We start from the raw sequence: 22,846 nt of genomic DNA, 5'->3' as shown, positions 1-22,846 counted from the left end.
GATCCAGTTTAGCCCAGCAGAAGATCAGGATGTTGAGGGTGGAAATTGATACCTATGCAACCCATACTCCCTCTAGTTCAGCTAGGGGCCACATGCAAGGAGAAGATGCCCCTATGTGTAGCTGAATGAGGAAACACATTTGCTAACAGATGCTGTGAATGCAGACTGATCCACTGCTGGGGCTGTGCACTCTTCAAAGAGTAACAATTGGGCCAATCAAATGTTTAAGAAGTGGGCTGGTGAGCGAAAACATTTCCCACTCTTCCTTTCTGTATGAACAGATGTTTGGCAGAATCACTGCCTATTGCAGAAGGCCCCATATAGATGCAGCCCTGGTAGCTGTGTCGCTACAGAATAGGAGTGGGGCCATTGTTCTGTACCTCTTGATTTTATGAAACCACAGACAATTGAGGAATAGTAGAATACAGTTGAGGATCCTGGAACAATTCAGAAAAAGTTGTGGATGCATCCCCCTTGGGCATAATTAAAAGCTGCAGATAAGGAGTAGCTAAACTGTGATGTGACATCAGATTTGGCAAAAGTTCCACAAAGCAAATAGTTATATATCCTTTGGAGGAACTAACTTTGCCTCCCAGGATGAGACTGGAAGAGCTTAATTGTTGATGAAAGGAGTAGTTGTGTTTGGACCCCTATGTATACTTGACTTTAAATATTTCAACCACAGTTTAGTGCAAGAAGATTCATAGAAGAGAACACTGGCAGATGCAATAAGATGATTCCTTCTTACATCATTCTGTTGAGTACAAGAAGTTGAAGATAATATGTGGTCAGGTGGCACAGCTTTTCATTCTTGGGTTGAAAGCATCAGTGTTTTTTAGACTTTAAAGAATCCTGTGATAACGAAGCTCTAATGTTGCAGGTGGTTTAAATGCCATAAACTCCAGAGTTGCTCAGCCTGCAACAACAAAATGAACTAGGCTTCAAAGCAATAAGATAAGCATAATTAATTGCTTCCTCCTGCAAAATATTGACAATCGTCATAGATTTCATGAAAGACACAGGACCTACTCTTCAGTAAGCACTTCAGCTTGCTGGGCAAAGCAGTTGGTTGGAGTGCTAGTTCATTTCTATATCTACTTGCAGGGAAAGTTTCTCAGCTTAGTCATGGAAAAGCTCTGTTTAGAAGCAGAGGCAGATGTAGGGCAGCACGACTGGTTCTCACACTGAGTGCCAAGCTTAAGGGGTGCTGCAGGGCATTGCAACTATGATGCAGTGAATTGAACAGAATGGAAAATGAGAGGTGAGAATTTATTCGAGGTGTGTATTTTTAATTTGTTTTTATTTTATTTGAGAAGCTGAAAGCCTGTACATGATTGGAAACACATGCACAAAGGAGCAACCAAAATATTCAGCAGAAATTAAATCTTAGAGGAATGAGTAAGGATGTGTGAAACTGTCAATTTTTGTTCCTCCCAATTTCTTATTTTTCCAGTTCTTTATACTTCCATGTCATTTTGTGATTATTTCTTTATCTTTATTTCTTTATAAATTTCTGAAAAATTATCAGCATTTTAGTGTGATTTTTTCCTATTGTATACACATTTCCTTACACAATTCTGCTTAATATGCACATTGTCGCACATCAACATTCCATAATATAATGCCTTTCAAAACATGGTTTTCATGAGTATATGCATTAATACTCACACTTTGCCCAGAATATGCACTTCTGTACACATTCCTTGACAGGAGAACTGTATTGCAAAATTTGGAGAAGTGTGAATTTTGAAGGATGGCTGCGTTTGCATTTGGGTATTGTTTTGGATAGTGTGAATTAGGTAGATCCGCTTTAAATGTGAACTGAATTGAGCCTGTTCCCCTTTAGAGAGGAATAACTCAGGAGTTGAAGATTGTTGACGCTATAACTATAGTTTTGAGAAAGTGACCAGAGAAGAAATGTACTCCACACAGGTGGACTCAATAATCAATAACCAAGCACTTGTCAGACACATGTCACTGCTTTGAAAACAGTTTTGGCACACAATCTATATAAGCAGCTCCTAAAGCAGGTCTAGAGAACCATTTTCCAGCTGCAGGCTGCATTCTTTCCTCATCAACTTCCTGGGGGATGCTTGCTGGCAATGCGTATGGCTAGTTGGCAGTGGGCAGGTCTACTCCATGCGCTCAAGCACACCCATGCATGCACACCCACCCACACTCATGCATTCACACATACCATTCATTTTATTTATTTATACTTTTTAAGACTGCGTAATAGAAACATTGCTAATTAGTTACCATAAAAACCACACACAATAAAAATGCAACAACGTCGTTGCTGAGGATAAAAAGATAAAAAGAGATCACTACCACTACAACCACGCTGATTTTCTTTCCGGTGCCACAAGACTCTTCGCTGTGAAATTGCCTCCGTGGGATGCTGCTCAGAGGGCCAGCAGAGGTTTAGTGCACAAAAGGTCCCAATGATTGATTATGGTCTCTGAGGAGGGAAGACTGGGAGAAGCTGCACACACTGGAGATAGGATAATCCTATATCCAATCAGAGTGACTGGCACATGGACCAGTGACCTCACTTTGGTAACTTTCTGCCTTGTTCGGACCCCTAGATACATGGCCTGCCCCAGCCACACTCTTAAAAAAACAACAACTCTCAAAGGCTGTTCTGGAGTTCAGTTTCATTGGGTTATGCGAACTGGTGATGAGGTGTGCTAACCATAGCATTTAAAGGGACAGTCATGAAGTAAGGGAACGCACATTGATCGGAGCAAAACAACAGCTAAGGCTGTTTGGACACTAGAATAGGAAATAAAAAAGCACAAGACAAATAGCAACAATTATCCAAGCAAATGTAATCAAACTACAAGAGGGGGAACGAGATGAGACTGCAAGGCTCTTCAATCCACTCTGCCAATAGACCAGCGATATAGTTGACTGTTCTTCTGTTGAACTCTTTCCATTTCAGCTGGTGATTACAATAACTCTGTAACTAAGAAAGAGTTCCTGAGTTGTTTCCCCCCCCTATCCCTCCCAATCTATTTGCATTGTGTCATTTAGATTGTAAACTTGAGGGCAGAGATTGTCTTATCAATGGCATTTGTAAACTGCTCTGGGAGGCATTTTTAGTTGAAGAATATGATAAAAAGTATTTCAAATAAATAAATAAATAAATAAATAAATAAATAAATAAATAAATAAATGGAGACCTTGGCTTTCACTTGCTGCTTTGGTGTTCTGTCTTTGTTTATTTGTGAAGGGATAGCTCCATTAGATACTGAAATACAGTTTTACCTCGGGTTAAGAACTTAATTTGTTCTGGCGGTCCGTTCTTAACCTGACACTGTTCTTAACCTGAGGTACCACTTTAGCTAATGGGGCCTCCCACTGCCACCACACAATTTCTGTTCTCATCCTGAAGCAAAGTTCTTAACCTGAGGTACTATTTCTGGGTTAGCAGAGTCTGTAACCTGAAGTGTCTGTAACCCGAGGTACCACTGTATCAGAATGAAAATGAAATCTTGCTCACACATTTGAGACATGATTCAGTGTGGGTATCCACTCAACTCCTCTACAGTGGTACCTTGCAAGACGAATGCCTCGGAAGACGAAAAACTCGCAAGATGAAAGAGTTTTTCGTTTTTTGAGTTGCTTCGCAAGACGATTTTCCCTATGGGCTTGCTTTGCAAGACGAAAACGTCTTGCGAGTTTGTTTCCGTTTTCTTAAAACCGCTTGAAGAGGTGCAGTTGCGACTGACCGTGCTTCACAAAACGAAAAACATCGCAAGACGAAAAGACTCGCGGAACGAATTAATTTCGTCTTGCGAGGCACCACTGTACCATGTTTCAGTAACAGGCAATTCAACATAATGTGATTCTTCCTTTGAAGAATGAGTTATCAAATTGAAAGGTGGGGTTCATGCTGAGAACATAATTCTAGATTTCAAGTTAGAAATAGGCATTTCCATGCACTAGCACTCAAGCAAAGTGGGCCAGGAAATAAGTGTGAAATCAAGCTGAATATCCACTGAATATATGATATTATAGACTGAGATATAGGAAAGTGAGTGTGCCCATTCAGGTTTGGGCTTCCGAAAACGATGCTATACCAGTGAAGTAAATGACAGAAAACTTAATTCAAAGCTTTCTCACTATCTGATTCCTTTTCATCTTTTCATTGAAACCACACCCCTGGTATGGATGTAGGATGAAAGAGAGATAGTTTTCTAATTGTTTGTTAGCTTAACAGTATGGCCCCCAAAGCCATACTCAGTTTGCTCAACCTGCTCCTAGAACATTCTGGGTGAAGAATCCCTGGCAAATGTTTGAGCATTGGGTGCAAGGAGAGGCTGCCAGGAACAAGACATGTGTTGGGAATAATCATCATCATTTTATTTGTATGCCGCCTTTCCACAGTTAAAAACAATGCTCAAGGCAGCTTACAACACGACATGATTTACATAATTACAAAAGTCATAAACCACATTAAAAAAATACACAACCAAATGGAAAACAATTTCCACATAAAGCAAAATCTAAAACTAAGAATACAGCGTTAATATCACAGTTTAAAATGACATAGGTAAAAAATAACAGCAATTTTAAAAAACCAACAAAAAAACACTGGAGCCCTTTCTGCCCAGCAGCAGCAGTCCTTTATGGAGCCCATCAGGCCCCGCCCTAGAGTGGTGAGTGGCAGGACTGGGGCCCTCAGGCGCTCAGCAGGGGAGTCCTCCTGGGCAGCAGCAGCCAATCAAGTTAACTGAGCGGCTGTTCCTGTAACTGCCCACTTTCAGGTTGGTTGTGGAGGTGCCTTGGCCATTAGGTGGTGACTAAGTAAATGGGGATTGGAGAGGAGGTTTGGATAGGGAGTTTGCATGCTAGCCAGAGGCAGTTGACAGGTCCAGTTATGGCTAGTGATGCAGCAATAAAACTGCTAGCACAATTGCAAAGCCAAACAGGGTCAGGTCTGGTTTCAACTTCGTTGGGGGACCATATGTTGAGATTCCTGCATCGCAGAGGGTTGGACTCAGGTGACCCTTGTGGTGCCTTCCAACTTTACAAATATGTGCTTCTAAGTTGGATGTGGGAGAGTGTTTGGGTGGTTCTGGCAAGGTTGGTTAGGTAAATGGTAAATGGTGAGAGAGGATTTTGCTTAGGTATATTTAGAAGGATAGAATGTGTAGGGGAGTTTCTATGAACTAAAGCAACATCTAAGAAAGTATATAGCAGAAACCATATGCTTCTGTGCACTGAATTATCACAACACCTCTTATTAGTTATATGTTATTTATTTTGTTAGATTTCTTATCTGGCATTTACCATAGGTCCCAGAGCAGGTTTACAACAATAAAATATGCATTTACAAAAATAAGCAAAACATTTGAAACTATAAAACAAGAAAAGTGTAGAATAAGCTACATGAACCAATAGATGAGCTGGATATAAAAGCAGCTCTGCTACTGTGTTGGTCCAGCTGGCTTCCCACAATGCACCTGGGATGCCTGAAGAGGAATGCTTCTTGCTAATGAGCACATACACAGTAACAGCAGCCTAAACTTGTGTTTAGTAAAGTGATTCCAGTTTACCCCAGCAGAAGATCAGGAAGTTGAGGGAGGCATTATATAAATATGCAGTCCATAGTCACTCCAATCCAGCCAGGGACCAAATGCAAATAATAATAATAATAATTTATTATTTGTAACCCGCCCATCTGGCTGGGTTTCCCCAGCCACTCTGGGTGGCTTCCACAGAAACCAAAAATACAGTAAAATCACACATTAAAAACTTCCCTGAACAGGGCTGCCTTAAGATGTCTTCTGAATGTCAGGTAGTTGTTTATCGCTTTGACATCTGATGGGAGGGTGTTCCACAGGGCGGGCGCCACTACCGAGAAGGCCCTCTGCCTGGTTCCCTGTAGCTTTGCTTCTCGCAATGAGGGAACCGCCAGAAGGCCCTCGGCGCTGGATCTCAGCGTCTGGGCAGAACGATGGGGGTGGAGACGCTCCTTCAGGTATACTGGGCCGAGGCCGTTTAGGGCTTTAAAGGTCAACACCATCACTTTGAATTGTGCTCGGAAACGTACTGGGAGCCAATGTAGGTCTTTCAAGACCGGTGTTATGTGGTCTTGGCGGCCGCCCCCAGTCACCAGTCTAGCTGCCGCATTCTGGATTAGTTGTAGTTTCCGGGTCACCTTCAAAGGTAGCCCCACATAGAGCGCGTTGCAGTAGTCCAAGTGGGAGATAACCAGAGCATGCACCACTCTGGCGAGACAGTCCGCGGGCAGGTAGGGTCTCAGCCTGCGTACCAGGTGGAGTTGGTAGACAGCTGCCCTGGATACAGAATTGACCTGCGCCTCCATGGACAGCTGTGAGTCCAAAATGACTCCTAGGCTGTGCACCTGATCCTTCACGGGCAGTTACCCCATTCAGGACCAGGGAGTCCTCCACACCAGCCCACCCCCTGTCCCCCAAAAACAGTACTTCTGTCTTGTCAGGATTCAACCTCAATCTGTTAGCCGCCATCCATCCTCCAACCGCCTCCAGACACTCACACAGGACCTTCACCGCCTTCACTGGTTCTGATTTGAAAGAGAGGTAGAGCTGGGTATCATCTGCATATTGATGGACACCCAGTCCAAACCCCCTGATGATCTCTCCCAGTGGCTTCATATAGATGTTAAAAAGCATGGGGGAGAGGACGGAACCCTGAGGCACCCCACAAGTGAGGGTCCAGGGGTCTGAACACTCATCCCCCCCCACCACTTTCTGAACACGGCCCAGGAGGAAGGAGCGAAACCACTGTATAACAGTGCCCCCAGCTCCCAGCCCCTCTAGAGGGTCCAGAAGGATGTTATGGTCGATTGTATCAAAGGCCGCTGAGAGATCCAGCAGAACTAGGAAACAGCTCTCACCTTTGTCCCTAGCTCACCGGAGATCATCAACCAGCGCGACCAAGGCAGTTTCAGTCTCATGATGAGGCCTGAATCCCGATTGGAAGGGATCCAAATGGTCCGCATCCTCCAGGCGTGCCTGGAGTTGTTCAGCATCCACTCGCTCAATTACCTTGCCCAAGAATGGAAGATTTGAGACTGGGCGATAGTTGGCCATACTGGCCGGGTCTAAAGATGGTTTTTTAAGAAGCGGTTTAATGACCGCCTCTTTCAGCGGATCTGGGAATGTTCCCTCACAGAGGGAAGCATTCACCACCCCGCAGAGCCCATTGCCCAGCCCTTCCCAGCTTGCTTTTATTAGCCAGGATGGGCAAGGATCAAGGAGACAGGTGGTTGGTTTCATGCGTCCAAGCAGCCTGTCCACATCCTCGGGGGTAATGGATTGAAATTGATTCCATGCAACTTGACCAGACAGGGCTCCAGCACTCTCCCGCCCCAGCCCTGCTCCCACGGTGGTGTCTAGCTCCTTCATATGAGTGATTTTATCTGCAAAAAACTTTGCAAAGTCATTGCAGGATATCTTGGGGTCTTTGCAAGGCCCCAGTGGTAAAGGTGGTTCCTGCAAAGAGAAGCAGATGCCCCGTATGTACCCAAAGCAGAATGAGGAAATGCACTTTTTCAGCATTCCACCCATCCCCCCCGGAAGTGCTGTGCATGCAGATGATGGATTGGGCCAATCATATGTTTAGAAAGTCATCTGGTGGGTTAAACTATTCCCCACTCTTCTGTCCTCTCTGAACAGATGTTTGGCAGAATCATTGCTTTTTGAAGAAGGCTCTGAATAGATGCAGCCCTGGCCACTATGTGGCTACAAAGTTGGAGTGGGGCCAGCCATTGTTCTTAACCTCATTTATGAATCACAGACAATCCTGGAACAATTCAGAAAAAGTTGTGGATGCATCCCCCTTGGGCCTAATTAAAAGCTGCAGATAAAATAGTAGTTCATTTGTGATATGACATCAACTTTGGCAAGAAGTCCACAAAGCTAATAGTTATGTATCCTTTGGAGGAAATAATTTGGCCTCCCAGGACAAGACTTCTGGTGGAGCTTAATTGTTGCTGAAAGGAGTGGTTGGTCTCCAGGTGTTTGGAACCAAGTATGTATGCTTGAGATGATTGTAAGATGCAGTAATATACATGTAATTCCTTCTTACAGCTTCCTGTTTGGTGCAAGAAGAAGCTGAGTTTCATATATGGTCAGGTGGCACAGCTTTTCTTCCTTGGGTTGAAAACATAAATGTTTTAACTCAAGAATCCTGTGGTACTGAAGGTTGGTAAAGAAGCTCTAACCTTGTAGATGATGTAAATGTCATGAACTTCACCATTGCTCTAGTGCAGGCTTGCAGCAATAAAATGAATTCATCTTGAAATCAACAGGGTAAGCGTACTTAATTGCTTCTCACCTCTGATTTCCAAGTTGTGCACTCATTACAGTACAAATGAAAATAAAGGCTGCTTCTGCAGCCTTGACTCAAAACAGAACATATTTGTTTGCTTGCTTATCAATCTGATAACTAATGAGTACTGTTGTGCTGAATTTGCACGTCTTTGCCTTTAAATTTTTCAGGGAGGAAACACAGAAAAAATATTGGGGAGAGTTTCTGGTTAGGAAGCCACTTCTGGGTTTGAATACAGGAAAGTGGAGAAGTCTGTGAGGTTTCACATGTCTTAGGGTACCTCCATATGACCGGTTTATGATGCATACTAGGGTTGCCATGTGTCCTCTTTTTCCAGGACATGTCTTCTTTTTTAGGAGTAAAATTTCTGTCCAGGTGGATTTTTTTAAAAAATTTGCCAAAATGTCTCTGGCTATACTTTCTGGATGAGACATAGACATAACTGGTGGCTGAAGACTTGCTTTCCTCTTCTCTTCTGCCCCCCTCAGCAATATATTATAGCTTCTATAGCTTACATATAGTAGCGTTATTAAAAATGAGAGTCGTCACAGCTACCTCTTTTTTGCTCTTCAAAATATGGCAACCCTAAATATACTGATTTATTTGCAGGGAGCATTCATCCTTTCATGCATTTCTCCATCAGCTTTCAGGTAGCATCCCACAACAAAACAGGAAACTTGGGTTTGTGCAATTAAAGTGGGTTAAACATTCTGTTGCCCTAGTGCAATGAACCTGCTTTTAAAAAAGCAACAGACTTTCTGTGGTGATGGGTAAACCCATTGAAAAGTGTGGAATGAACAAATGACTAAAGGGATGATGCGTCAAAACAAATCATGATGGATGCACAGTAAAGACCTGCCATAATCTAAAGGCTTGCCCATACTTCTGCTTGCCCATGCCTAGAAAGCAAGGGACTGAGTGGTTTTCTGCTTGTCCCATGCTTTCCAGTTACAGGACCGAGTGCTTTTGCCTTTGTCTTGTCACTTTCCCCTGGAAAAATCACTCTTTAGCACTAAATCAGAGCAAACGTCAATCTGGAGAAAACTCGATTTACGTTTTCTCTGATTCAGCAGTAAACAGCAGGTTTTCCTGGGGGGAAACAGCAGAGCAAGCAGAAATGTGGATGAGCCCTAACTTCTGTATCAGTTTTGTACAAGCAAATCAGGATGAGTGCTCAAAAATCTATATCTATGTTTAAATTGGATTTGTTGCACTATGGTGACATAGCACTTTAATCCACTTTAATTGTGGAAACCTGAATTTCTGGGTATGAACTTGAACCCTTCCTGTAAAATACTGACAGTCTGGAGGCACCCTTAAGAGATTTTATGAAAGCCGGTGAACCTACTCTTGAGTAAGCACTCTGGCTTGCTGGGTGGGGTGCTTACTCACTTGCAGATCAACTTGCAGGAAAGGTTTCTTAGCTTATTCATAGAAAAGCTTTGTTAGAAGGCACTCCATTAAGCAGAATTGTATATAAATTTGAGAGCTTTTTCAAGCATTTCTTCTACTCCAATACAAAGAGAACCAGAATTTATAGAAGGCTTTGCCATGGAATTCTACTCAGTATTGATCCAGATTAGATTCCAATGTATAGTTAGCAGAGTAACAACTTAAACACGTTGCAGGATTCCCAAAAAATAGACCAGAGGCAATTGTATTTCATCTAGCAGAGCTTTACTGCTATTGAAGGCAAATGAGCATAATGGTCACAAATCCAATACATTCAGGATTGGCACCATCCATAAGAATTCCAGTTGCAGCAGACTTAACTTAAACTTACAATAACTTATAATAAGTCTGAACCTTAACACTAAGCATACTATGTACAGAACACCACACCAGACGGAAAAGAGATAGAAGGAGAGAGTGAAACCCAGGCTCCTTCTGGCCTCTTATTATAGTCAGCATGACCCTGAAGAATAGATAACAGAACCAATTTAAGCCAGCTGTACTCAGCTTCTCTGAAGGAACGACCCAAACACCATGAACCTTCTGCTTGTTTCTTTCACACAGAGAAGCTTCCAGAACCCTCTTGAATTAATTAGAATAGGAAAGATCAATACTTACTGCACTAAGAAATGCAAACTGACCAGCTTTTCTATAAATCACCTACAGAATGCCACTGATTATCTCAGCAGAAAAAATGGGCTAGTAATAGCTGTTTTGGGGTGAGTGGGGACACACACACACACACACACTCTATAGTTGATGTCAGGCTTGCCATGCAATATATTTCTGGATTTCAACTACTCATTAACACCAGACGTTACAGAGCAAACTCATCTCTTCTCATTGCAGGTGATGCAGAACATAAACAACGTGACAGAGTTCATCTTCTTTGGCCTTACCCAAAATGAACAGATTGAGAAAATATGTTTTGTGCTCTTTCTCTTCTTATATTTGGTCATTGTGTTGGGAAATCTCCTCATCATTGTCACTATCTTCTTCAGCTCCCGCCTGAATTCTCCCATGTATTTTTTCCTCAGCTACTTATCTTTCGTAGACATATGTTACTCTTCCGTTACAGCCCCCAAAATGATTGCGGGCTTCCTTGTCAAAAAGAAAACCATTTCCTTCATTGGCTGCATGACACAGCTCTTTGGGGTCCATTTCTTTGGCTGCACTGAGAGCTTCATCCTCACGGTGATGGCGTACGACAGGTACATTGCAATCTGCAAACCTCTCCACTATACCACCATTATGACCAGGCGGGTTTGTGGGCAGCTGGTGGCAGCCTCGTGGGTTGGAGGGCTCATGCACTCATTGCTGGAGACAATTGCCACCAACCAACTTCCGTTTTGTGGACCCAATGAGATTGATCATTATTTCTGTGATGTCCACCCTTTAGTAAGATTGGCTTGCACAGATACCTACATTATTGGTGTCATTGTGGTTTCTAATAGCGGAGTCATTGCTCTGAGCTCCTTTATCACCTTGGTTTCATCATACATTGCCATCTTGGTCTCCTTGAGGTCTCGCTCTTCTGAAGGACGTCTCAAGGCTCTATCTACCTGTGCTTCCCACGTCACGGTAGTCATTTTATTTTTTGGCCCATGCACCTTTATGTACATACGTCCTTCCAGTAACTTCTCAGAAGACAAGACTGTGGCTGTGCTTTATACTGTGATCACACCAATGCTCAACCCATTGATCTACACACTACGAAATGAGGAGATGAAGAAGGCCATGAAAAAATTGTGGAGCCAAAAAGCGATTTCAAGACGGAGAAGAAGAATGTGACATTTATATATTTTTTCATTTAAGCCATGTGAGTTGCAATGATTAAAATAAGCAGTGGATATTGTGCTTCAGGGAAGGGCTGAGTAGAAGGTAGATTGGAATCTAGTCATAGTTTTGCAGTAGACCAGCAAGAATTTCTGATTCCCAAATTTGTAATAATAGCAAGAACAAAAATGTTCCCTCTTATTCCCAAATTATGATATTAAAGATGCTGATTGAAGTAACTCAGCTGTCAATTTGTGCTTAGATATGCAGATCATCTCAATTAGCGCTGCCCCCCAAGCTGCTGCTTTGTATCTAGCAGCCATTTGCAGATATTGGGCTCCATTGTAGTGCAGTCGCTAGAGTGTTGGAGTAGGACCTGGGAGATGAGGGTTCAAATCCCCACTGAATCAAGGAGGTCACTGTCTCGCAGCCTATCCTGGGTGGTTGTAAGAATAGAATCAGGAGGCGGGAAGAACCGCACATAACACTTTGAGTTCTTTGGAAAGGTGGGATAGAAATACAATCAATTTTTAAAAAGTAAAAACAAAGTAAATCTCCCCAGCCCTAAGTCTGTCCACCCTTCTTTGGAGAATGACCTCTACAGGTTTTGATAGTTAAAATCTTTTCACTGCAGTTTATTGAAGTTTTGTTCCATAAAAATGACATCAACTACCTGACATTCAGAAGACATCTTAAGGCAGCCCTGTTCAGGGAAGTTTTTAATATGTAACGCTGTATTGTTTTTAATACTTGATTGGAAGCCACCCAGAGTGGCTGGGGAAACTCAGCCAGATGGGCGGGGTATAAATAATAAATTATTATTATTATTATTATTATTATTATTATTATTATTATTATCAATAACAACAAAGGATGATGAAGCACGTTTTTGCTTATGTTGTAAATCAGCAGCAGTTTCTATGATTATCGATATATTCAATATAATTTTCCTTATTCCAACAAGAGACTTCAGAGAGTTCTACGGGTGGCAGGAGTTTGGGATTTATTGGGATTATCTTTTGTCCATAGAAAAAATTCCTGCCATTGACCTTAAAAGCCATCTGTAGTGTTTTCTTGTCTAGTCGCATTAATTTATGTTGTTTAGTTTATCTAACAAATCAATATGCCAAATCGTATCTAGTGATCCTCACTCATCTGATTTCCAGTTAGTGTTACCACTAGTCTGGCTGCTGCCAGAATAAGTGACATCATGACTTTGTGAGGGAGATCCATGTTTTCCTCATCAAAGATGGTTAAAAGTTCCAGGGAGAGTTCTGTCTCAATATGCCATTTTGCTACATTCTAGAAAAATGTTTCCTAATGTTTGTGTATTGTCTCTCAACTTCACCATGTATGCAGGGAAGATCCTATGCCTTTACATTCTTTTCTCCAAAAGTAAGGGATCACAGCAGCATATATGCAGCTTATTTTGGGGTGTGTGGTATCACCAATATAAAACCTTAAGTGGACTTTTCCTAATTCTTGCTAAAACTGATATTACTGTTTCCTTCTTCCATTTTTGTACAAAGTTTCCATACTTAGAGTATGACCTGAATTCCCCTCCCCATATTATCTTTAGTGTACTGAGATTACGGTATATTGTTTTGCATTTTGTGTTAACCAATACATTTCTGATACTAAATCCTTAACTTGTTCCTAAATTCAGGAACCATAATTTCTCCTTTTGTTAACAATCTTATTGCCTGTGCATCCACAATAGGCAAAGCACTAAAATATAATATTTGATTAATGTTGTGCCAATAATGTTTAATTTTTAGAAGCTGTTATTTTATTTGTTGTCTTCTTTTCAATCTGGTTCCTCAGTATAAATATTTAATGCTGTAGAAATATTTTCCTCCATTCATTAAATTAATTTATTTTTGCAATAAAAAAGTGTGTGACAACCTAATGACTCAAGGTTAATGGTGAAACACCTGAAGTCCACTTTTTGGCATATTTAATCCACTACAGAAGCATTACCTGGTGCCACCCAATAGTGGGAAAATCTTTCAGGACAGCATCTATAGCAATTAACTTGAATGCAGTACACCTACATACTGCCTTGCTAAATCAAGATCAATGCATTTCCCCCAGAAATTGCTATTCCCCCCATTTTATTCAAAGACATTGGAAATATACAGACATTCATACCTCCAACTTTTTTTTTCCAGATCTCCTTCATTTGTTCAGTATGTTCAATACTAACTTTTGATAGGTAACTTCACTGCCTTCCTCACTTCCACATCTTATGGTTCTTTATGGTTCAAAGATGTCACCCCTTCAAAGAGAAGGTGCCTTCAAATGGAGGTCTATTCTCTGCAATGAAGGACACATGGCCATTGTGGCTGATAGAACTCGAAATGCCTCCTTGAAATTTGTATCCTATGGTATCCCATGCTAGTGCAGCTCAGAGTAGACCTATTGAAGTTAATGGGCCTAACTTGGGACCATTAATTTCAATGGGTCTGCTCTGAGTACAGCTTGGTTGAATACAAACCTATGCATTAAAAAAGTTGAGTTGTTTCTCTAATGACTCATTTTCCACTGGAAGGCATCTCAATGCTCCTGGGAGCTTATTAAGCATCTTAGTGATTTGCTAAGAGGGCTTGATCAAAGCCACATGCTTCTAGGTTCTTAGAGCATAACAGTGTGCATGTGTGCATGTGTGAGAGACAGAGAAAGAGACAGTCAGAGAAAGAGAGGGCCCCGTACAAACTTCAGCTGGTCTCCTGCTGCATCGCATCCAAGGAAGGCCGTCCAGGTAATAAATGAAGGGCTGCAACAATTGATTTAAGTGTGTAGATTGCTGATTAAAGCAAAAAATAAAATAAAATGCCCATTAGGACTCAAAGTTTTGTTCCTCCTGTTATTCTAATTTTATATATAGCCTGTCTCGTTAACCATAAGGGCAAGGGAAGGTAACAGCATTTCCCCATCTCATTTATTCTCACAAAATCCCTGTAAGATAAATATTCATTAATTGCTTTGAAGAAAGGCAAGTTAAAAAGCAGTATATAAATTTGGGAAATGATCAAATTATTATTCCTATTTTACTGCTGACAACATTTATTTCCTTGTGGAAAGCGTGTACAGATTTTTTTATGCATCCCAACAGAACCAAGTTAACATAGGGCCCAGTAAAAGGAGTGTATGAATGACATTCCACTGGTTCCGTCTCCCCAGGCAAGGCTCTGTTGGAGGTTTGTTAGGCATGCTTGTATCCAGTGCTTAAAAAAAGAAGAAGAATAAAACGTGCCGGTACTCACCATGAAATTGTTAAAGTAAGTTCTACACTTTTAACATTGGGTGGGAGGAGGTGCCAGTATTACATGCCCTTAAGTACCCCCACTGCTTGCACCCTCAAAGTTACTTTTCTTCAAAGATACAGTAGGGGTAGTTTCCTTGTCACTGCAATACAATGAACCTGTTGGATTTTGGGATGACACATTCAGCTCTTTGAAGGAACAGAACTTCCATTAGGAAAAACCGTGACATTCCATCGGGGTGAGAATGCTGCCATGTTGCTTTTTTTGTGTTGCCCTCTTGCTATTGTGGGAAAAGGTGGGAGGGTTTTGCCTGTGGATGGTTGTGGGCAAAACCTTCAAATGTGATTAATGTTAAATCCGTGTCCCCTCCGCCCTTTCGTAGGGTTCCTGTCTTTGAAACAGCTGCATGCCAGTAAAAATGTGCAACTGGTGTGGATTTTCTGGTGATGTACCAACAGGTGATGTACCAAGTGTTAGATACAGCACATTATGTATTAATGTCACACCATGCACAACATGTCCCTATGATAAATTTCACTGATGTGCATGTCCCCAAATTCCTACTATAAGACCCTGATACAAAGAAGAACTTTTAATTTGATCTTGTAATGCAGGTTTCATAACTTGAGAAACGGGATGTCATTTCTGATGGCATAAGTTTGTCAAACACTAGTCATGAAAGATCTTTTAATTAAAGGCACAAAGCTTCTATCTATAAAAATATGATTCCAATGCCAGTTAATTCTAGGCAAAGTCCTCGGAATGCATTCAAAGAGATTGTTTATTGCCCTGGTCACATTCTCCCCATAACTAGTCAGCACTTCCAATGTACACTGTACAGTGCACCGTCCATTGTACACTGGAGATTTTAGGGACCAACTGCATGTGAGATGAAAAACACCACTCAGAAGCACATCAGACATTTGAACATTTTAATAGTATGTGTGCTCCCAATCCACATTTTTCACTGGGACCACAATGCATAGTTTAACCCTTCTCTACCCATCTGTGAGCCATCCTGGTATTAGGAAAAAAACTCTGATAGATGCTGATGGGAACTTTCTCACTAAGACTAATAGCACTGCCTGGAGTGGGATTTTCATTGGGCTTGTGGATTACCCCCCCCCAATGTTTTGTGATCCCAATGAAAACTGCCCCACTGCCCCTGCTCTTACATTTTAAAAAACCTTGGTGTCCTTCAAAGTGGTGTGTGCAGTGTCATGTATAGTTTGGCCCTTTGCAGTATGTGGCAAAGCTGCAGACAACAATGGATTCTCAGAGTTGTTCAGAATTAATGAAAGAAGGTTCATCCCACAAGATTTCTGAACTGTCACGAAAACAACTACAGTTTTCTCAGGTTTACTTAAAAATATCACTTTTAGTTGACTCTATTCATTATTTTGTCTGATGGCAGGTTATTTTAATTCTGGATTGTAATCATCTTCTCTGCTGACTTCATGGAGAACAGAAACAATGTGTCTGAATTCATCCTCTTGGGGCTTACCCCGGATCCAAACATACAGAAAGCCTGTTTTGGGCTCTTTCTGGTCTTCTACACAGCAATAGTGTTGGGGAATCTTCTTATCATAGTCACCATCAAAAGCAGCTCCCGTCTGAACTCTCCTATGTATTTCTTCCTTAGTTACCTCTCCTTTGTGGACATCTCCTACTCCTCTGTTACTGCTCCCAAAATGATTGCAGATTTCCTTGCTGAGAAGAAGACAATCTCCTTTGTTGGTTGCATAATACAGCTATTCTTCATTCATTTCTTTGGTGGCACTGAGATCTTCCTTCTCACATCAATGGCGTATGACCGGTACATAGCCATCTGCAAACCCCTCCATTACACAACTATTATGAGCAAGAATGTATGTGGTTTAATGGTGGCAGGCTCATTCCTAGGTGGGTTTCTTCATTCAATAGTCCAGGCTCTCCTTACTATACAGCTGCCCTTCTGTGGGCCCAATGAAATTGACCACTATTTCTGTGATGTTCACCCTTTACTGAAATTGGCCTGTACCAATACTTACATTGTTGGACTCATGGTCATTGCCAATAGCGGCATGATATCTCTGACCAGCTTTCTTGTCTTGGCAGTTTCATACATCAGCATTCTAGTTATGCTGAGAACTCATTCTTCCGAAGGACGCCTAAAAGCCCTCTCCACCTGTGCTTCCCACATCGCTGTTGTGATCTTATATTTTGGACCCTGCATCTTCATCTACCTGAGGCCTCCCACCACATTTTCGCAGGACAAGAGTGTGGCTTTATTTTATACTATTATCACCCCTATGCTCAATCCCTTAATTTATACACTGAGAAATGAAGAGGTGAAAAATGCCATGAGAAAATTATGGAGCAAAAAAGTATTTATGGAGTGAGAAATAACAAGAGATGCAAGTTTATAACTCTCATATGAACACTGGGGACAGGGATATTCCACTTGCATTTATGGAAGTGGCTAATTGTTACATTGAAATCTGGAAAGGCAGTTTCCCTTAAGCTACCGCTGTGTTGGTTCTATTTTAGTAATTTTTACCTGTGTGTTTGCTCATTAAACAATCGGTACAGATTGTAGCATACATGTCTACTCAAAAGCAAGCCCCATTGAGACTTACTCTCAAGTAAGTGTGCCTTGGCTGTAGCCTTAGGGTAAGCTGGGAAATATATATTATTATTTCTTTGCCAATCCTTCCTTATGAAAGATTTTGACCTTCACATATTTCTTATTTGAGAAAAAGAAGCAAGAACTCTGGAAGCTAGTGTATTAAGCTCAAATGGTCAAATCAAAGCATACAGCTCACTCGTTTTGTGCCTCGTATTCTTTTGGCTCAATACATTGCCAATCAACATGTTTCATCTAATTGTGGTTAGTTGGGAAAGAGAGAGGTCAGCTTCCTTGAAGGTTCATTCAGATAGGTTTGAAACAACCTATCTGCACCCCACCTCTATGGAGAACACTAATAATGTGACAGAATTCATCCTCTTGGGACTATTCCAAAATGAGCAGGTCCAACAAGCCTGCTTTCTCCTGTTTCTGCTCATCTACTTAGTGATTGTTCTGGGGAACCTTCTGATCATGGTCACTGTGCGGTCCAGCCAGCGTCTCCACACGCCCATGTACTTCTTGCTTTCTGTCCTGTCGTTTGTAGACATCTGCTATTCATCTGCTGTGGTGCCCAAGCTGATTGCAGACTTGCTTGCCAAGGAGGAAACCATTTCATTTGTGGGCTGTGTTGCTCAGCTCTTTTCTGTGCACATCTTTGGTTGCACTGAGATTCTTATCCTCACAGTGATGGCTGATGACCGCTATGTCACCATCTGCAAGCCCCTTCACTACACAGCCATCATGAGCAGGCGAGTCTGCCATCAGCTGGTTGTAGCCACTTGGCTGGGAGGACTTGTGCATTCAATGGTCCAGACTATCCTCACCATAAAGCTGCCCTTTTGTGGGCCTAATGAGATTCACCACTATTTCTGTGACATCTACCCTTTGCTCAAGCTGGCCTGCAGTGACACCCACATTGTTGGAACCTTGGTTGTTGGCAACACTGTGATGATTGCTTTGGGATGTTTCCTGGTGCTGGTTGTGTCCTATGGTGTCATCTTATTCTCCACACACAGTCCTCTGAGGGGAGGCAAAAAGCCCTCTCCACCTGTGCTTCCCACATCACTGTGGTGCTCATTCTGTTTGTGCCCTGCCTGTTCATCTATGTCTGCCCTACTACCTTAGCAGTGGATAAAGTGTTTGCTCTGTTCTACGCTATCCTTACACCTATGTTGAACTCAATCATTTACTCGCTGAGGAATGCCGAGATGAAAAATGCCACGAAGAAGCTGTGGAAGAAGACACAGAGGCTTGGGAAGCCAAACTAAATTGGGTTAGTTCTCCTGTACTTGGAATATTTGTAATCATCTGGCCTTTCTATTGGCATACTCAACAAAGATCAAACCTGTCTTTAGTGTGGAAATATTATTTAAGAAGGAGTTATAATTCAGAAACACCCTTCCCCTTTGAAGCTCCCACTCCAAATTCAGATAATACTTTGGACATCAGCAGAGAACACATTACAGATTTTTTATGAGGATCTAGAGTGGCTGTGAGCCAGAAGCCCATCTCCACTACAGATATATGCTTCAGACATAGGTGGCGAACCTCCAGTTTGCAGGCCAAACGTAGCTCACCGGCCTTCCTCATTTCATTTAACTTTTAATTTGTATACTGCCTTTCTGTATTACCAAATGCATGGCGGTTTACAAGCTGAAGAAACAACAAAGATCACACATTATAACAATCTAATCCAATTCAAAAAAGTCATAATAAAAATTTAACTTATATACAACTTATATCAAACAAAGTAATATTCAATAATCCATTAGAATATAGCAGTGCACAATGAAATTAAATATCAGCAAACAACGATTAAACAGAAATTCACTCTTAACAATTGCAATAAATAATTACTAAACTATAATCAATAAAAACAACAGCAAGACACAATGCATAAAACACTGCAATACATACAAAACCATGTAAAAGGGTTAAGTTGGGAAACAGTGACACACAATTCATAGGATGGTGATGATGATTAGTATTAAATCCTGAAATCCCTTTCTCCCCATTTGGCTCACAAGGCCATTTTGGAAAACCCACAGCAACCCTTTCTACACCTGACATCAGGTGTGGGATGGGTAAGGGTAGGGCTTCAAAGGAACAATTGGGAGTTTAAAGTGAGCTCCCTATTATTCCTTTGCTGGATGGGTGATGGGACTTGATGAGTGGTGGGCACCTTAGCAGGATATGGTGGGCACCATGACACCTGCAAGAACCATGCTGGCAAGGTCAGATGTAGTCAATACTGAACTAAGGTAACCCAACAGCCTGATGGGGTGTAAGGCAGCATCTCACGTTGTTGGCATAAGGGCCCAAATTTAAGCCTCAACATAGCATTAGCAGCTGAAAGGATCTCAGACCATACTGTAAATATGTGGGGCAGGGAGGAAGGAGGAGAACCAAGGAAAGAAAATCTCCCCCTCTCCAAGACATTCGCTTGAGGTGACATTCAAACCCAGGTCTGGCTCATCATGCTCCCCACACTGAGACCCCACCAGAGGTCTTCTGGTAAAGATTTTCCCCAGGCTTTCTTTCATCCACAAGATCAGACTCATTTTAATTCCCTGAAATCCTGTTTTGATTGATTTTAACATGCTTTTATACTCCCCATGTTAAAGACTTACTGAGGACTGTGTTGAACTATCACATGGTGACTACAAAATGTGATAATTCAGGGAAGAATGAATGGATGTTCCCGTGGGAAAAGTGAGGGGAAAAAAAATATTGGTATTCACAAACTCTCTGAAGGAATTGTGCAACATGCAACCACTTTGAGCATGATTTAATTGGCTTCCTCTAGGGCCATTAAATGGGGGAAAGAAAACCTTCAAAAACTCCCCAGATTTAAAAGTTGCTTGTAAAGCCTCTTCTTTCTGATGTAGCAGCAGTAAAGCATTTAGTGTTAATTAAGGCAATGCATTCTCATATTTTGAAACGGGATTGTACATCAACTAAGAGTGCTTCCAGACTGCTGCTATTTTTGGGGTGGGATTCAGTCCCACCATGGCAAATTCAGGCTGTGCAGTTAAATCTGATTTGGAGCCCAAGCACAACAAAGCTACTTTCCTGAAAGGTCAGACTTTTTGTGATGGAAAAATGCACTGGAAAGTGTGGGGTAGCACTTGCTTGGTGCAATCTTGTTGAATCCTTCCACAAACAAATCAGGCGGAGTGATCATTAAACAGGTTGTCTGGAAGTGCCTGAGAAATAATTATCCATGCTGTATCTTGAAACTGCTTAGTGATTTTGACAATTAAGCGCCGTACATTTTTCTTTAAAAATAATTAAAAATGTTTTTTAATCCCTGGTTGGGAGCTAACAGAGACCTGATCTGCATTTCCTGTGCTTTTGGTGAGGTTTGGAGTGGCAGACCCAGACACTTCCATCTTTTTGTAGGCAAGTGAAAAGAATGGATGGTTAAAGATTGTAGTGGCACTAGATAAACACCTGCCTAGCCAAGCTTGTAAGGAAGGAACTCCACCAATCTTCATTTATTTGGAATCCAAATTTTCATGTAAGTAACAGTTTGCTGTCCTTATGTCTAACCTACCATCTGGGTTAAGATTCTGGGAGGAAATGTGAGATGTGGATGTAACAAACCAACAAACAATTGATTTTCAGGTACCTAGGCTATGCCAGAATCTTGGCTAGGACCAGGGAATAATATTCAATGTTGCTGAAAGCCAGTTAAGCAGTGGAGAAGTAAATGTGGACACGACTAAAGCACTCTCATGCAGAGAAAGCTCACATTTCAGCACTTCACTGGAAGCGAGTGATCGTCAGAGTTGTGAGGTTGTGGCAGGGAGGATGAGCTCCTGGCTGTCACCCAGGCTTAGGACATCAGAGACTGTCTTCTTTCTTTCCCATTTATCTGTAACTCCAAGCAGGCCACCATGGTTGTCCCACATTGCCCTGCTCATTTACCAAAGAGGGAGAAATATTTGGCTGTTACCTTGTTAGTAGCAGAATTCCCTGGGGCACTTAGTTCTACAGAGTGAGCTTGTAATATCCTTGTGTTATTACACTGGTCAGATGTTTCCATCCCAATTCTGCAGCTCTGTTTTCCCCCATGAAGAAAAGCAAGCTTTTTGCATACACTCAGCTGACTAGCTAGCAACCCACTGAACTCAGTTTGGATTGAGTATTAGCATATAAAACTGCAAACTTTTCACTTGGTGAGTCAGGCAGCCCATTCTCTATTAACAGGGAGCTTTGGCTGAATGAAATGGAACTATTCTGAACAGTTATGTGCTTCAATGCTTAAAAGCAGTAAAAACTAACTAACTAACTAATAATAATAATAATAATAATAATAATAATAATAATAATAACAACAACAACAACAATAATATATAAGTGTCCCATAACATGGGTAGCTCACAAAACAATGTATTGGGCTAAACTGCAATGTGCTCTATGTAGAGCTACCTTTGAAGGTGATCCGGAAACTACAACTAATCCAGAATGCGGCAGCTAGACTGGTGACTGGGAGCAGCCGCCGAGACCACATAACACCGGTCCTGAAAGACCTACATTGGCTCCCAGTATGTTTCCGGGCACAATTCAAAGTGTTGGTGCTGACCTTTAAAGCCCTAAATGGCCTCGGCGCAGCATACCTGAAGGAGCATCTCCACCCACATCGTTCTGCCAGGACACTGAGGTCTGGCGGTTCCCTCATTGCGAGAAGTGAAGTTACAGGGAACCAGGCAGAGGGCCTTCTCAGTAGTGGCGCCTGCCCTGTGGAATGCCCTCCCATCAGATGTCAAAGACATAAACAACTATCAGACTTTTAGAAGTCATCTGAAGGCAGCCCTATTTAGGGAAGCTTTTAATATTTGATGAATCATTGTATTTTAATATTCTGCTGGAAGCCGCCCAGAGTGGCTGGGGAAATCCAGCCAGATGGGTGCGGTATGTATGTATGTATGTATGTATGTATGTATGTATGTATAAATAAATAAATAATCATTAAAATAGAATACAGAAGGATAAAAAACAGTTATTTATAGTTTTAAAAAACACAATGAAAACATAGGTGTTTATACTGAGTGGGAGGGTAAATATCCCATGCTTCTGAGCACGCATATTCCCTTTGACATCTACATGCATGGTGTATCTTTTCAATGAGACATACAGCAGAAAGGACCTTTTCAACAGACAGTGATAGAAGCAGAAAGCATTATGAGGGGAGGGCTGTATCTCAGTGATAGAGAATCTGCTTTGCATGCATAAGGTCAGGGGTCGGCAAGGTTTACCTTGCCTGGGCTGGTTCACTCCAGCGGAGATCCCTCTGTGGGCCGGATTGTGCATGAGTGTGAGTGTACCCGCCCGCGATTTCCTGCGTCTGCACAGATGCAATTTCTGGCACCGTGGAAGCGAGTCCCTGCACCGTGCTGTGCCGGTTTAGCGCAGC

General features: G+C 41.9%; 2 protein-coding genes and 1 pseudogene across 2 annotated transcripts; all 3 read left to right on the top strand.

The window, feature by feature from the left end:
• Positions 1-10,629: 10,629 nt before the first annotated feature.
• Positions 10,630-11,568, top strand: LOC128405643 (olfactory receptor 4S2-like). Its single transcript, XM_053372888.1, has one exon. It carries the CDS (start codon positions 10,630-10,632, stop codon positions 11,566-11,568), a length of 939 nt encoding a protein of 312 aa, XP_053228863.1.
• A 4,708-nt stretch (positions 11,569-16,276) lies between these two features.
• LOC128419034 (olfactory receptor 4S2-like) lies at positions 16,277-17,200 on the top strand. Its single transcript, XM_053399281.1, has one exon. It carries the CDS (start codon positions 16,277-16,279, stop codon positions 17,198-17,200), a length of 924 nt encoding a protein of 307 aa, XP_053255256.1.
• Positions 17,201-17,769: 569 nt separating this feature from the next.
• On the top strand, positions 17,770-18,695 carry LOC128405029 (olfactory receptor 4S2-like; annotated as a pseudogene).
• The last annotated feature ends 4,151 nt before the right edge of the window (positions 18,696-22,846 follow it).

This window comes from Podarcis raffonei, chromosome 1 (assembly GCF_027172205.1).
Source record: "Podarcis raffonei isolate rPodRaf1 chromosome 1, rPodRaf1.pri, whole genome shotgun sequence".
NCBI classification, from domain to species: domain Eukaryota; kingdom Metazoa; phylum Chordata; class Lepidosauria; order Squamata; family Lacertidae; genus Podarcis; species Podarcis raffonei.
The sequence above is the reverse complement of the archived record's forward strand: the minus strand, read 5'-3'. Positions and strand labels throughout refer to the sequence as shown.